A 12859-nucleotide genomic window follows, 5' to 3' on the forward strand; every position below is an offset into this window, starting at 1 on the left:
TCTTCCCTATGTTCCACTCTGCAACACCCCAGTTAACCACTTGCCGACTGCTCACATTGACAGTACTGCGGCAAAGTTGCTCGTTAAGGTCTGGCGACGTAGACCTACGTCACCAGATTCTCCCCTCTCTGGACGGCGCACGCACGCCACCGGAGGCTCTTTCCCGCTGTATTCAGACACAGCGGGAGTCAGGCCAGGGGAGGAGAGGCGGTGATCACCGCCTCTCTTCCCCGATCGTCGGGGATCGAGTGAGGCAGATCTCCTCTGTGACACAGTGACAGATTACAGGATCCAGCATAGCTGAACCTGCGATCTGTCTGTCACACGTCAGTGAGCATGAGGCATACATTTAACCCCTCGATCACCAACAGTGTTAACCCCTTCCCTGCCAGTGTCATTACTACAGTAACCGTGCATATTTATAGCACTGATTACTGTATTAATGTCGCTGGTACTCCCAAAAGTGTCAAAAATGTCAGTTAGGGGTCCGATCTGTCCGCCGCAATGTCGCAGTCCCGCAAGAAAATCGCAGATCGCCGCCATTACTGGTAAAAAAAAAATAAACAATGAAAATGACAAATCTTTCCTGTAGTTAGTAAACGCAATAACTTTTGTGCAAACCAATCAAAATACGCTTATTGTGATTTTTTGTTTTTTTACCAAAAATATGTAGCAGGTAACAAATTGGCCTAAAATGTTAAAAAATCTTGATTTTTTTTTTTTTTTTGGGAATGTTGTATATCAGAATGTAAAAAAAATATATTGTTTTTTAATTAAAAATCGCACAGGTGATCAAATACCACCAAAAGAAAAACTGTTTTGTGGGGAAAAAAAGACGTCAATTTAATTTGGGTACATCGTCGGACGACTGCGCAATTGTCCGTTAAATAGCGCAGTGCCAAGTTGCAAAAAGTGGCCTGGGCGTTAAGCAGGAAAATCCTCCGAGGCTAAAGTGGTTAAATGCCTTTTCTTTCAGCTATTGCCTTTTTTAGGCAATCCGTTGTTAATCCGTTGTTCCTCTTTGTGCTTCCCGAGGATTCCTGCAGGGGTCTACTTTATTCTCTTTCCACCATTGCTAGATGGATAAGACAAGTTATCATTAGACCTTATGGTTTAAGGAATAAGGTTCTCCCTTCCTTGTTCAGGCCTACTTTTATTGGATCAAATATTGCTTTATGGACTTTTCAGCAACAGGCTTTTTGTTTCTTAGATTTGCCTGCCACCTGGATTCTGACCACATAAGTTATATCAGGTGGATGTTCAGACCTCATTTGATGCCAGTTTTGAACTTTAAAGGCACATTTTTTTTTTTTTTGCTTTGGTTAAGGGGAGATGGATTGGAACACCTATCAGTTTGTATTGAGGTTTGTGTCTCCATTAGGTAAATTGACCCTCTCTATTTGTCCTGTTAACTGTTATCACCGTTATTTACCATTATCACCGAAAGTAAAAGAAAATCCCACATTTTGGGTTGTCCCCAGAAAAGTAATAGAGTGGATGTCTTCCAATGGGTTCCCAAGAGATTCCCTTGATTTGCAAGGATTTTCCTCCCACTTCCTGTTTTGGCTATGAGACGGGAAGTTAGGGTAAATCTTCCCAATGGGATAAATAGGGCAAAAATAAACCTTTCAGGGGCTCGATCCAAAATGAGGGAAAATTGTTTTGCTTATAGTTATTTTATAAGGCGCTACAAGCTGCTCCTTGAGTCTGTATAGCCTTCTTGGCTCATTGTTTTGTGGGCCTTTTGTCATTGATTACTTTGTGGCCCACCCCTCAGTTGTACTGCTTTTGAACACTCCAGTGGTAATGACCTAAGATCCTGTGTCCCCTATTGTATGACTACACAAATAGGATTTTTGACTTGCCAGTAAAATCTGTTTCTTGTAGTACAGAAAGGGACATGGATCCTTCCTGCACTGTTCTTTTAATATCCTTATTGATTGGCACAAAACTGAGGCTAGTTGGGAGTGTGTGTGTGCGTGGGGGGGGGGGGGGGGGTAGGGTGTATACTCTCTAAGAAACCAATTTAGTGGCAAAGTTCTTGTGATTTTTTTTTTTTTTTTAATAAAGGGAAAATAAAAGTACAGCTAATACAAATAACCCCTGTTGAATGCCTCAGTCTCCCAGTTTCTTCAGTGGGATCATTCTGTTGCAAAGATAAAATAAATGAATGTGAGCACTGACAAAATTCAGCTATAAGATGAACACTAATATTTATAGATTATAAGATTCCCAAGCGTCTGGAAAACATGGCTGCATTTTCTCTATAACCAAAAGATTAACTCTTTACATATTAGGGGCTCTTCTATGAATTGTTTTTTTGTTGTTCACGTTTCCTGTACACCTAACAATTGGTTCCCATCCTCTCAAAGCCATCTTCAAGGTCATTTATTGTAAAATAATTTGCATGTATTTTAGGCTGTACTTGTTTGTTTTATTTTTCACTTTATGCTAAGATTTGGATTTTACAGGTTTGCAAGGAGTTTGTAAATTATACAGCAAATATTACATTACAAAGGCTAATCTATACATAGATTTGCGTGTAACGTTAACTTACATTTTTGTTTTGTTTCTTAATAGTGTATGCAAGACATGGGAAACACGAGGGCAAGAGTGTTGTATGAAGGTAATCTTCCTGAAAACTTTAGAAGACCTCAAACGGACCAGTATCCTTTTTTCAATTCAGTGTTTTTTTCTTCTACAGGATACAACAGCTACATATAAAGAATATAACCTGTCGGGGTAACATATATGCTTTAATCACAAAATAAGTCACTACTGGAAAATAAAAATGAATGAGTAAAGATTCTTCTTTGTGAAAGCCAATAAATAGCTGCTGTGCAGGCTAAATTATTATTTGAAAATGTGGAAAGTTTAAAAAGGAAGTCTTAAAAGTACAAATTGTGGTTACTCTGTATGTTTGTAAAGAATGGGTATACAAGTAATAGGTATTTAATTGTTTTTTTGTTTTTTTTTATAAAAAAATAATTTTTGTCAAGAATGTATTTACAACTATAGCAAATTATATTAGATTGGACCTACCAGTAATAAATACATCCCTAACCTGTCGCAATATGCAACTTTAATTTTTTTTTTTTTTTCAAATGGAGTGAAGTACCAGCAAGAGAGTATCTTTTGTGACAGTTCCCAGTGGTTGATGCATTTCGACACTCTGTAGGAGTGTCGCAAGGCTTGAATCCACTGGTGTGGCGAGAATGATCTTTGAAGGTCGCTCTTCCATTTGACCATGGAATTTGTCTTTTGGAAGATAGTTTTGGAGTTTAGGATATTGTAAAAGAGTGTATTGCCTTTTGTCGACCTGTGTGGGGCTGTAAGGAATTGGTAAATCGGATAGGGTATAGTGATGGTCGGTGGGGAGTTCTTGGTCAGGAATGTAGATACGCGTGTATACGAGTATGGCTCCATTCATGGAATATGGTATTGTTGTTCCAGGGTGGAGAATTTTTTAAGTTGCTTGCCTGAATAAAGGTCGTCAAGCCAACGAATATCCCTGTCCTGCCATTTTTGAGTATATAGATATGGCAAGAGGATTTCCAGAATTTGATAGGTAGTCGTTGTTTATATTGTTCTTCCCCTGTGTTCGTGTGTTTTTGTAGTTCTCTCCATGCTGTGATATATGTTCGGGTCGTTATTAGTAAGTCTGGCATGTGTATTATTTTCAATCTTTCTGCTAAGAGAAGATGGTGTAGATGTCCAACCTTACTATAAGCGGCTTCTATTTGCCCCCAGTGTATATAAGTGGGCCTGGGGAACCTCTTTTGCAATTGAATAAGCTGGGATGCTATAAAATAGTCGTGTAACTGTATCATACCCGTCCCCCCTAGCTTTTTATGTTTTAGAAGTTGTGACCAGGTGCATCAGGATGCTTGTTCTGCCAGATGTATTGCTTGAATATGTTGGTGAGTGATTTTAGGATCGACGACGGAAGAGGGACTGATGAGGTTCAGAACACATATAAAATTTTGGGGAGGGCCATCCTCTTGAATGCAGCTAATCTGCCCAGCCAAGACAGTTCTTGATACAGTTTTTGAGCTAGGTCTGATTGCAAATCCCGTATTAGTGGTTTGTAATTAGCATCCACCAATGAGGAGGTGGATGGGGTCAGTTTCAGGCCTAAATAGGAAATTTTGTGGTCGGTCCACACAATGAAATTGTGTTTCTAGATGTTGCCTAGTAGAGATGTGCCAGTTTTTGGTAATTCGATATATCCCTTTATTGCATACCCACGGTATTGTTGTTGTGGTCATTTGTGTTTCTCTGCTCTCCCAGTCTGCCTTTTGAATTGATAAATTTTAGTGAGCTGGATGACTCATTCACTCACTCACTCACTCACTCACTCAACAGTTCACTCACTCAATAGAAACAGCTCTGGTAATTTGATCCTAAAGTGAGAGAGCTTAGCCCCTCCCTGTAACCAGTCAGACGGCTCCCAGCGCACACTCACATGCTTCTTCCAGGGCTCAGAGACAGACAAACACTGCCTACTACAAGCAAGTCTCTGTAGATAGATAGATAGATAGTTAGATAGATAGATAGTTAGATAGTTAGATAGTTAGATAGTTAGATAGTTAGATAGCATTAGATAGTTAGATAGCATTAGATAGTTAGATAGCATTAGATAGTTAGATAGCATTAGATAGTTAGATAGCATTAGATAGTTAGATAGCATTAGATAGTTAGATAGCATTAGATAGTTAGATAGCATTAGATAGATGGATAGCATTAGATAGCATTAGATAGATGGATAGCATTAGATAGATCCATAGATAGATGGATAGATAGATCCATAGATAGATAGATAGATCCATAGATAGATAGATGGATAGATAGATCCATAGATAGATAGATGGATAGATAGATCCATAGATAGATAGATGGATAGATAGATCCATAGATAGATAGATAGATAGATAGATCCATAGATAGATAGATGGATAGATAGATCCATAGATAGATAGATGGATAGATAGATCCATAGATAGATAGATGGATCGATAGATCCATAGATAGATAGATGGATCGATAGATCCATAGATAGATAGATGGATCGATAGATCCATAGATAGATAGATGGATCGATAGATCCATAGATGGATAGATATATAGATAGATATATAGAGAGATAGAGATAGAGATATACATACATACATACATACATACATACCAGCATATATTTATACTGTGTGTGTGTGTGTGTGTATATGTATATATATATATATATATATATATATATATATATATATATATATATATATATATATATATATATATTATACATACACAGGCATAGCAGCCCGCATTACATTATTATATAGCCATCAAGCAGTGTCTGGCCTACCTGGTGATGACTGGTCCTGGTGCTCAGCTCCGATGGCCTGGTCCTTAAGGGGGCAAATCCTTGCGGTTCAGAAGTGGTTAAACCTGCAGGTGGACCGGTGTTTTTATTTATAAATGACTTTACTGTTGCTTTAGGCCTGGTTCACATGTATGCGGGTTGGCGGTTCACATGTATGCGGGTTGGCGACCCACATTTGTACAGGCATAGCAGCCCATTGATTCGAATGGGCTTGAGCTGCTATGCCCGCGTTTCCGGCTGAAAAAAGGCGCATGCAGAATTTAAAAAAAGGAAATCCATCCTTCTTTTGCACCATGCGACTTACCTGCAGTTGCTGCACATGCAAACTGTGTTTTTAAATGCTGGGCCCACGTATATAAAAAAAACGCAGAAAGCTTGCCAGAGCAGGAACTGCAGGGAAGTCGAATGGTGCAAAAGCAGGATGGATTTCAAGGCCGCTGAATTTTTAAAAAATGCCACATGCACCTTTTTTCTGCGGAAAATGAGGGCATAGCAGCCCCTATAAATCAATGGGCTGCTACGCCTGTGCAAATGTGGGCCGCCAACCCGCATACATATGAACCAGGCCTAAAGCAATAGTAAAGTAAAATAACACCACCGGTCCTCCTTCAGGTTTAACCACTTCTGAACCACAAGGATTTGCCCCCTTAATGACCAGGCCATCAGATCGGAGCCGAGCACCAGGACCAGTCATCACCAGGTAGGCCAGACACTGCTTGATGACTTATTTTAGGCCTGGTTCACAGAGTATGTACTGACTATATAATAATGTGCAAAAGTGAACCAAAGTCCCTAAATTGACCAATGAAATTCAAGTGAGGTAGAAATTTAATAATTTAAATGTAATAATTGAATACCGTGATAAAACCGTATATCGTGGCAAAACCTTAATCAGATAATTGCAGCATGAAAATCTGATACCGTCACAAGCCTATTGCCTAGTATGCTTTTGCACACCGAGGCTGAGAATGAGTGATTTGGTGAAATTCACCCTATAGTAGGATAGTGCCGCAAAAGATGTTAAGGTTTGGTGTATAAAGGGCATGGAGACTATGGGATTAGTAAGGGACAAGATAACGCCATCTGCAAATTGAGTTTTCTCTTACGTCCTCCGACAGTCGCCGCCTCCTCTAAGTCCTCACTGTTGGGTATTGTCTTCCTATCCGTAGGAATAGCTAGGCATATAGACTTAGTCCAAAGACAAAAGGCATTAGCATATACACACCCATGGGGGCTGTCCCATCCGGTCAATACCCCCCCTGCATCACCACTCCCAACTCAGTTTTAATTTGTCAGGCTTCCCTTGTGCTAATCTTTTATTTGATTTTTCTTTGAAAATGTCAGTTTTTTCTCTTACTTTACTAGCTGTTTATTTTGTCAGCTTCTAGTGTTAGTCTTCTCTTCGGATGAAGATGGATCATGCGGTGCTGGGATTCGGACTGGCCGCCCTGGTTCTCTAGAGCACAAGGGTCAGATGGACCCCCAGCCCGCCATCGAGCGTTCAGCTATGGTTCGCCCTGGCATTACGAACGACCCATCCCCGTTCGCTGCAGGGATGCAGCCATGAGGTGGCTACCTCACAGGACTCGTCTGCGGTGCTGCAGCGTCATGTCCCTTGCTCACGGCACTCCCTGTCAGATGAGGACAGAGGTTTTCCGTGCATAGAGGCTCCCCACGCCATCTGGTACAGGTAAGTACTTTTCTGTGTGGGGCTTCTGTTTGGGGTGACAGTCTGTGTTGCTGTATGTTCCTGTGCGATCCCTGCGGGGTTCGTTTGTGCAGACCTGTATGTTGCCTTGGGGGTCCCTGTCCCTGTGTCACCTTAGGTGCATGTTGGGGGTGCAGACGTTTGTGCTTGTGCGGCGACCGCAGCGGTGCATTTTCGCGCGGTCCACCATCTTTACTGTGGGCACACATGTATAACTCCTCTGGGGCGATCATGCTTGTCATTTTGGCGCCATCCTCCGCCATTTTGTGGGCGGTGGAACGATCGGTTCGGCCGCATGTCGGCGGCCATTTTGGCGTAGCCTCCAATGCATCCCTATGGGGCAGCCATTTTCCCTGGGGTCTGGCTTATAGTCCAGCCCTCTTCAGCAGCACTTACTTTTCCATCAGCAGCAAGGACACTGGTAGCAACGCTCTGCGGGCTCTGCAGGTTATCTCTCTCAATCTCCCTCTGTATATTGCTTCTGGCTCAGTTTCTTTTCTCCTTTGGGGGTCTTTCATAGCTGTGACAGTAGCGGTGGGCTGCGCACTCCGCAGCGCTATTTAAGGGGACAGTACACTGTTTTTTGCACTGTAGTTTGTTTTTTGATAACTTGAGCCATGGATTCTCAGGAAAGCAAGTTTCCTCCAGGTTTAGTGGGGGGCCCCCAGTTTTCCTGTGGCCCCGCTGCGACCTGATCTGGCTGCTGTAGTTGCGACTTTGGTGGCAAATATGGAAATGCTGATGTCTGAACGGGCTGCGAGAAAGAGGCCCAGGTTGTCTCTCTCTTCTGATTCAGATGGGGATATGGCTGCTGCTGCTGCAAGCGTGCCCTTTTCAGGGTCCCGCTCATCCTTAGACCCCCCGGGGTCTGAGGGGGAGGCTGAAATGGAGGGTGTTGATACATCCTCCCCAGGGTCACCTGAAGAACGGGCGACCATGGATGAGTTAATTGTTTCTGTTAAGGAAACCTTGCATTTAGAGGATGAGCCCTGTCCTCCGGGCGTTGTGTCCTCGTTTGGGACGCACAGGACCCGCAAGTCTGCGCAGGTTTTTCCCTGCCCAACTGAATTTCATTACACTGTTAATGAAATGTGGCGCACGTTAAAACGTCCATTCCTGGTACCTAGTCGGTTCAAATTGCTTTATCCTTTTGCGCCGGCAACGGAATCGCGATGGTGTGTGCCTCCACAGGTAGATCACACTGTGGCCATGCTGAACAAGGCTACCTTGGTTCCTACTGAGGATACCCCGGTTTTCCTGGATCCCACGGACCGGCGGTTGGAGTCTCTAGCCCGCCATTCCTATACGGTGGCGGGTTCGTTGCCCAAACCCGTTTTTCGCGTCCATTCTGGTGGCTCAGGCGGTGGCTGATTGGACTAAGATGCTTAGAAGCAATCTCGTGTCTGATGACGTGCCGCCTGCCCGACTGGAAATGGTGGATCAGATCCACCAAGGAGTCATGTATTTGTGTGATGCAGCCTTAAATGAGGCCCCCTTGGTGGCTCGCCTCTCGAGTGTTGCGGTACTTAACCGGCGACTGATATGGCTGAAGAGCTGGTCGGCCAACCAGTCCTCACGGAAAACAGTTGCTGATTTTCCCTATGCTGGCTCTCGCCTTTTTGGCGAGGTGTTGGATACCCTGGTAAAAGGCGTCACGGGGGGCAAGAGCACTGTGCTGCCCCAGAACCCGAAGAAGAAGTCTTTCCGAGGCAAGCGGGGTTCTGCGCCTAGATCCAATCAGGGGTCCTTTCGTGCCTTTCGGAACCAATCCAAGGGCAAGCCCTTCAAGGCCCTGGGCAACCAGAAGAAATCCTGGGCGGGTAAGCAGAAGGCCAGCAATGCCGGCTCGGCGGGACAATCCGCCTCTGCCTGAAGGGGCGCCCTCACCCATTTCAGGGGTGGGGGGACGTTTGCGCGGTTTCCTCCAGCCTTGGCTGCTCCGGATTTCGGACAGGTGGTTCCAGGAAATCGTTCGATCAGGTTACAAGATCGAATTCCTTTCCAGGCCGGCGGACAGATTCTTTCCCTCCAATCTCCATCTGCTTCCAGGGCGTCTGCAGGACTTGCATCAAGCGGTGCAGGACCTGCTTGCTCAGGAGGTGATTGTCCCGGTGCCTCATCGGGACAGGTTTCGGGGGTTTTATTCAAATCTGTTCACTGTGCCTAGGAAGGAGGGCAAAGTGCGTCCTATTCTGTACCTGAAAGCGCTGAACCGCTTCATGCGTGTTCGGAAGTTTCGAATGGAGTCTCTCCGTTCGGTAGTGGCCTCCTTGGGTCCAGGAGAATTCCTGGCTTCGATAGATCTGAAGGATGCGTACCTGCACATCCCCATTTTCGAGGGTCATCAGCGGTACCTTCGGTTCGCTATCGCAGAGGACCACTACCAGTTTGTGGCGTTACCGTTCGGTCTCGCTTTGGCACCCAGGGTGTTTACCAAGGTGTTGGCACCGATCCTGGTCCTGCTGCGGGCCCAGGGCATTGCGGTCCTGGGGTACCTGGACGATCTGCTTCTGAGATCGCGTGCCAGTCAGGACCTTGTGCGCGATCTGTCCATCAGGGTACAGACGCTCCAGGAGTTCGGATGGACCATCAACGTTCAAAAATCAGCGTTGTCTCCGTCGCTTCGCCTTCCCTATCTGGGAATGGTTCTGGACTCTGCTCAGGCAAAGGTATTCTTGCCGGAGGACAAGCTCCGGACTTTGCGGGACGAAATCAGGTCCCTCAGGGATAATCCATCCTCGTCACTCAGGACCTGCATGCGGGGCCTGGGGTTGATGGTGTCGGCCTTCGAGGCGATTCCCTTTGCCCAGTTCCACACGCGGGCTCTCCAGACTGAGATCCTGGCCAGGTGGGACAGACTTCCTCAGTCCTTGGATCTGGATGTCTCCTTGAGTCGCCAAACCAGATTGGCTCTTCTGTGGTGGATCCAGTCCCCGTCCTTCCGCCCGTTGGTGTGGACAGTGGTTACCACGGACGCCAGCCTGTCGGGCTGGGGTGGAGTCCTGGGCAACCTGTCTGCCCAGGGCACTTGGTTGGAGGAGGAAACCTCCCTCCCGATAAATGTGCTGGAACTATGAGCGATAAAACTGTCTCTTCCAGTGGTCGGACCGTCTCCAGGGCCTGCCTGTTTGCGTACAATGCTACCGCGGTGGCTTACATCAACCACCAGGGGGGGCACCAGGAGTGCTCGAGCGGCCCGGGAGGTGACCGATATTCTGTCTTGGGCCGAGACTCATGTCCCGGCGATCTCGGCAGTTCACATTCCGGGTGTGGAAAATTGGCAGGGCGACTATCTGAGCCGCCAGACCCTGGACCAGGGGGAATGGTCCCTACACTCGGAGGTCTTTCAGATGCTGTGTGCGAGGTGGGGATCCCCAGACATGGATCTGTTCGCATCCCGGCTGAATTGAAAGTTGGCGGACGCCTCGGATGCGTTGGTGGCCCCTTGGCATCAGTATCGTCTGATGTACGCCTTTCCTCCGCTTCAGTTACTATCCAGGTTCCTCCGCAGATTGGTCTCGGAACCACACATGGTGATTCTGGTGGCACCGGACTGGCCTCGCCGGTCCTGGTACGCCGACGTTGTTCACCTGGCAGTGGCGCCTCCGTGGCGTCTGCCTCTGCGGGAAGATCTCCTGTCTCAAGGTCCGATCTTCCATCCTGCTTCACAGTCGCTGGCTTTAACGGCCTGGTTGTTGAGACCCAGGTCTTGAAGGACAAGGGTCTATCCCCTGAGGTTATCCCTACCCTGATCAAGGCTAGGAAATCCTCCTCTGGTAAGATCGATTACTGTACCTGGAAAGCCTATTTCACCTGGTGTGAGTCCAGGGGGTTCTCCCCTTGTTCTTACTCGGTGTCGAGGATTTTGGCTTTCCTCCAGTCTGGAGTGGATCAGCGCCTGGTGCTGGCCACGATAAAGGGCCAGGTGTCTGCACTGGCTATTCTTTTCCAACCCCCTGTGGCGTCTCATTCCTTGGTGCGCACCTTCATTCAAGGTGTGCGACATCTGGCTCCTCCCAGGAAGGAGCCTTTACCTCCATGGGACTTGAACTTGGTTCTGTCCGCGTTGCAGCGTGCTCCCTTTGAAAACATCAGGGAGATATCGTTGCCTCTGCTGTCGAAAAAGGTTGCTTTTCTAGTGGCGATCACTTCGGCTCGCAGGGTGTCGGAGCTGGCGGCGTTGTCTTGCCGCTCCCCTTACTTGATCATTCACAAGGATAAGGTGGTTTTGAGACCACCCCCATCCTTCCTTCCCAAGGTGATCTCTGAATTTCACCTTAATGAGGACATTGTCCTGCCTTCGCTTTGTACGAAGCCAAAACATGCAAAGGAGATTGCGTTGCATGCCTTGGATGTTGTCAGGGCGATCAGGGTTTACCTGTCGTCTACGGAATCCTTTCGAAAGGCGGATTCCCTCTTTGTCCTTCCTGAGGGATCTCGGAAGGGCATGGCTGCGTCCGCAGCAACTATTGCCAAATGGATCAGACAGACCATTGAGCAGGCTTACGCCTTGAAGGAACGGGTTCCGCCCTTCCCTGTTAAGGCGCACTCTACCAGGTCTTTGAGTGCATCCTTGGCCTATTGGCATCGGGCCTCGGTGGCCCAGGTGTGCAAGGCGGCGACTTGGTCGTCGGTGCACACTTTTTCCAAGTTCTACAAAGTAGACGTTCTGGCATCAGCTGATGCTTCTTTTGGCCACAAAGTTCTCAGTGCGGCAGTGCCATGATGGACCCTTGAATTTTTCTCTGGGTCCCTGGCTGTTGGCATTTGCTTTCCTGGGCTGTTGCTCCTGTTGAGCATTGTTGTTTTCTGTTGCCCAGTTGGTTCTCTTACGGTGCATGCAAGATTCCTTTCTCTGATGTGGGTACTGCGTTGCCTTTTCTACTGTTGCGTCTCCCACCCCTCATGTCTATACTGCTTTGGGACATCCTAACAGCGATGACTTAGAGGAGGCGGCGACTGTCGGAGGACGTAAGAGAAAACTGAATTTTTGTAAAATCTTACCTGTAAAATTCCTTTCTCTGAGTCCTCCGACAGTCGCCGCCCCCGCCCCTCTTTTGGGGTTCTTGTTACCTACTGCTATGCTACCAAACTGAGTTGGGAGTGGTGATGCAGGGGGGGTATTGACCGGATGGGACAGCCCCCATGGGTGTGTATATGCTAATGCCTTTTGTCTTTGGACTAAGTCTATATGCCTAGCTATTCCTACGGATAGGAAGACAATACCCAACAGTGAGGACTTAGAGGAGGCGGCGACTGTCGGAGGACTTGGAGAAAGGAATTTTACAAAAATTCCGTTATTTTGTGTAATGCTCCTTTTGATACGAAATCCGGATATATGGGGATGTGAAAGGATGCATTCAGCCAATGGTTCCATCATCGAATTAAATATGCTCGGGGATAGAGGGCATCCTTGGCGTGTGCCATTAGTGATAAAGGGTTTAGAGTACATTCCCGATACGAAAACTTGAGCTGAGGGGTTTGAGTACAATGCCATGACAGCAGATAGAATCATTTCCTGACATCCAAACTTCTCCAGTACTAATGACATGTATTTCCAATAGACCCTATCGAACGCTTTTTCTGCGTCTATAGATAGGAGGATGGAAGGAGTTTTTGTCAGTTCAGCATAGTGTATTAAGCTAACTTGTGTTGTGTCTGCTGCCTGTCTATTGGTCATAAAGCCTAATTGGTCAGGGTTTATTAGGGTAGGGAGAATTGTAGAGAGGCAATTTGCTATGAGTTTGGCGTATGCCTTTATGTCTGAGTTCAAT

At 46.4% G+C, this 12859-nt stretch overlaps 1 protein-coding gene across 2 annotated transcripts in view; it reads left to right on the forward strand.

Annotated features, from left to right (window-relative positions):
- Window positions 1-12859, forward strand: part of SMAP1 (small ArfGAP 1) — a 592387-nt gene that overhangs the window by 181096 nt on the left and 398432 nt on the right. For both annotated transcript variants that reach the window (XM_082249786.1, XM_082249787.1), the window contains exon 3: window positions 2581-2666. In XM_082249786.1, coding sequence (XP_082105912.1) covers window positions 2581-2666 — 86 coding nt within the window. The remainder of the gene's footprint in view (window positions 1-2580; window positions 2667-12859) is intronic.

Source organism: Pelophylax lessonae (assembly GCF_965119305.1).
Source record: "Pelophylax lessonae genome assembly, chromosome: 3".
Lineage (NCBI taxonomy): Eukaryota > Metazoa > Chordata > Amphibia > Anura > Ranidae > Pelophylax > Pelophylax lessonae.